This window comes from Lucilia cuprina, unplaced genomic scaffold, assembly GCF_022045245.1.
Source record: "Lucilia cuprina isolate Lc7/37 unplaced genomic scaffold, ASM2204524v1 Scaffold_2146, whole genome shotgun sequence".
Taxonomy (NCBI): domain Eukaryota; kingdom Metazoa; phylum Arthropoda; class Insecta; order Diptera; family Calliphoridae; genus Lucilia; species Lucilia cuprina.
Genome location: NW_025807093.1, coordinates 1 through 1,719, shown reverse-complemented (window position 1 = coordinate 1,719; position 1,719 = coordinate 1). Strand labels below are relative to the sequence as shown.

At 36.1% G+C, this 1,719-nt stretch overlaps 1 protein-coding gene across 1 annotated transcript; it reads right to left on the bottom strand.

Moving 5' to 3' along the window:
• Nucleotides 1-4: 4 nt before the first annotated feature.
• On the bottom strand, nucleotides 5-1,713 carry LOC111689889 (the record flags this gene model as incomplete). Its single annotated transcript, XM_046955941.1, has 1 exon — nucleotides 5-1,713. A coding segment is annotated over exon 1 (1,695 nt), but the record flags the coding sequence as incomplete, so codon positions are not given.
• Between the last annotated feature and the right edge of the window lie 6 nt (nucleotides 1,714-1,719).

Sequence of the window (1,719 nt, the reverse complement as noted above, 5' to 3'; positions counted from 1 at the left end):
GTTCATTGAAAGGTAACGCTGAGTTTGATATTCTGCCGTTTGTTCTAATGACACCATTATCATCTATGTATGGATTTAAGGGATATAAAGAACTTTTTTTATTAACATTTTCGTGTTTGATTAAACACTCATATTCTTGATTATAGTGTCTTAACTGAGTTAGTCTAACTAATTTGTTTTTAGTGTTTGTAAATTCTTGGGAACTAATATATGCGATTTTTCCTATCATTATTATTACCGCCTCGGCAGGGGATATATCGTGCAACTGAGATGCAAGTAACAATCGTCCTTTGGAAGAATTTAGAAGTCTTTCTTTAATGGAATTGAGAAATCGAAATACGTAAGTCATTATTCTAATAGCTTTGTCCCATTTCGAATATCTATCTAAAATGTCCTCGCCGATTTCCTCATTCTCATCATTAATATTAGTGTATAAATGAAATATTTTAATTTTATTTTTAGCTTCGGGTGGATTTTCTATTATTATGGGCTTTGGCCATTCTTCGGGGGATTTTCGAAGCCAAATTGGTCCGTTCCACCACAAAGAGTTATTTGTGAGTTGCATGGGGTTACAACCGCGAGATCCTAAATCTGCTGGATTATCAGCAGATCTTACATGACGCCATGGAATATTACCAACATTCCGAATTATTTGAGCTGTTCGATTGGCCACATAAGTTTTCCATGTATTGGGAGGTTTTTCTAACCATCCTAAGACGATAGTGGAATCGGTCCAAAGATAGAGAGTATAATTATGGCAAGGTAGTGTAATAGTCAGTTGTTTGATTAATTTTGATAATAAAACAGCACCGCAAAGTTCTAATCGGGGCAGACTAACAGGGTCAATGGGAGCTACTTTCGTTTTCGAAACTAATAAATGGGATTCAATCATGGAATCTGTTTGCATTCGAACATATACCGCAGCACAATAAGCTTTTTCTGAAGCGTCGCAAAAGCCATGAATCTGGGTCATTCTAGAGGGCGCAAACTCTATCCATCGGGGTATTTTAATGTTTGAAATTAGAGGCAGATTTGTAACAAATTCGTTCCATAAGTCTAGGGTGCAGGGTTTAACTTTATCATCCCATCCAGTACCATCTAACCAGAGTTGTTGAAGAATCATTTTCGCTTGTATAATAATAGGGGAAATCCAACCGGCTGGATCGAAAAGCTTGGCGACGCTAGAAAGAATTTGCCTTTTCGTTACGGTATTACTGGGACAAATGGGATCAATAGTATAAGAAAATGAATCAGACAGGGCATTCCATTGAATGCCAAGAGTCTTTGTCGTACTTGTTTCTTTAAATTTAAGAAAATCTGAGTCGAGAAGGTTATTTTTAGGGACAGATGCTAAGATTTCAGAACAATTGGAAGTGATCTTTTTTAGTGGGAATCCTGCAGATTCTAGTACATAAATTACTTGCTTTAAGGAGTCGATTGCCGATTTTATATCATGAGAACCTGATAATATATCATCAACATATATTTCGTGCTTTAGAATATAAGCCGCTTGTGGAAATTTTTCTTGAGATTCTTTAGCCAGCTGAACTAAAGTTCTAATCGCTAGATACGGAGCGCAATTTATGCCGAATGTTACCGTTTTAAGTGCAAAATCTTGAATGGGATCGGTTGGATTTTTACGAAAGAGTATTCGTTGAAATTGTGCATCTTCTTTGTGAACTAAAATTTGACGATACATTTTTTCAATATCGCCATTGA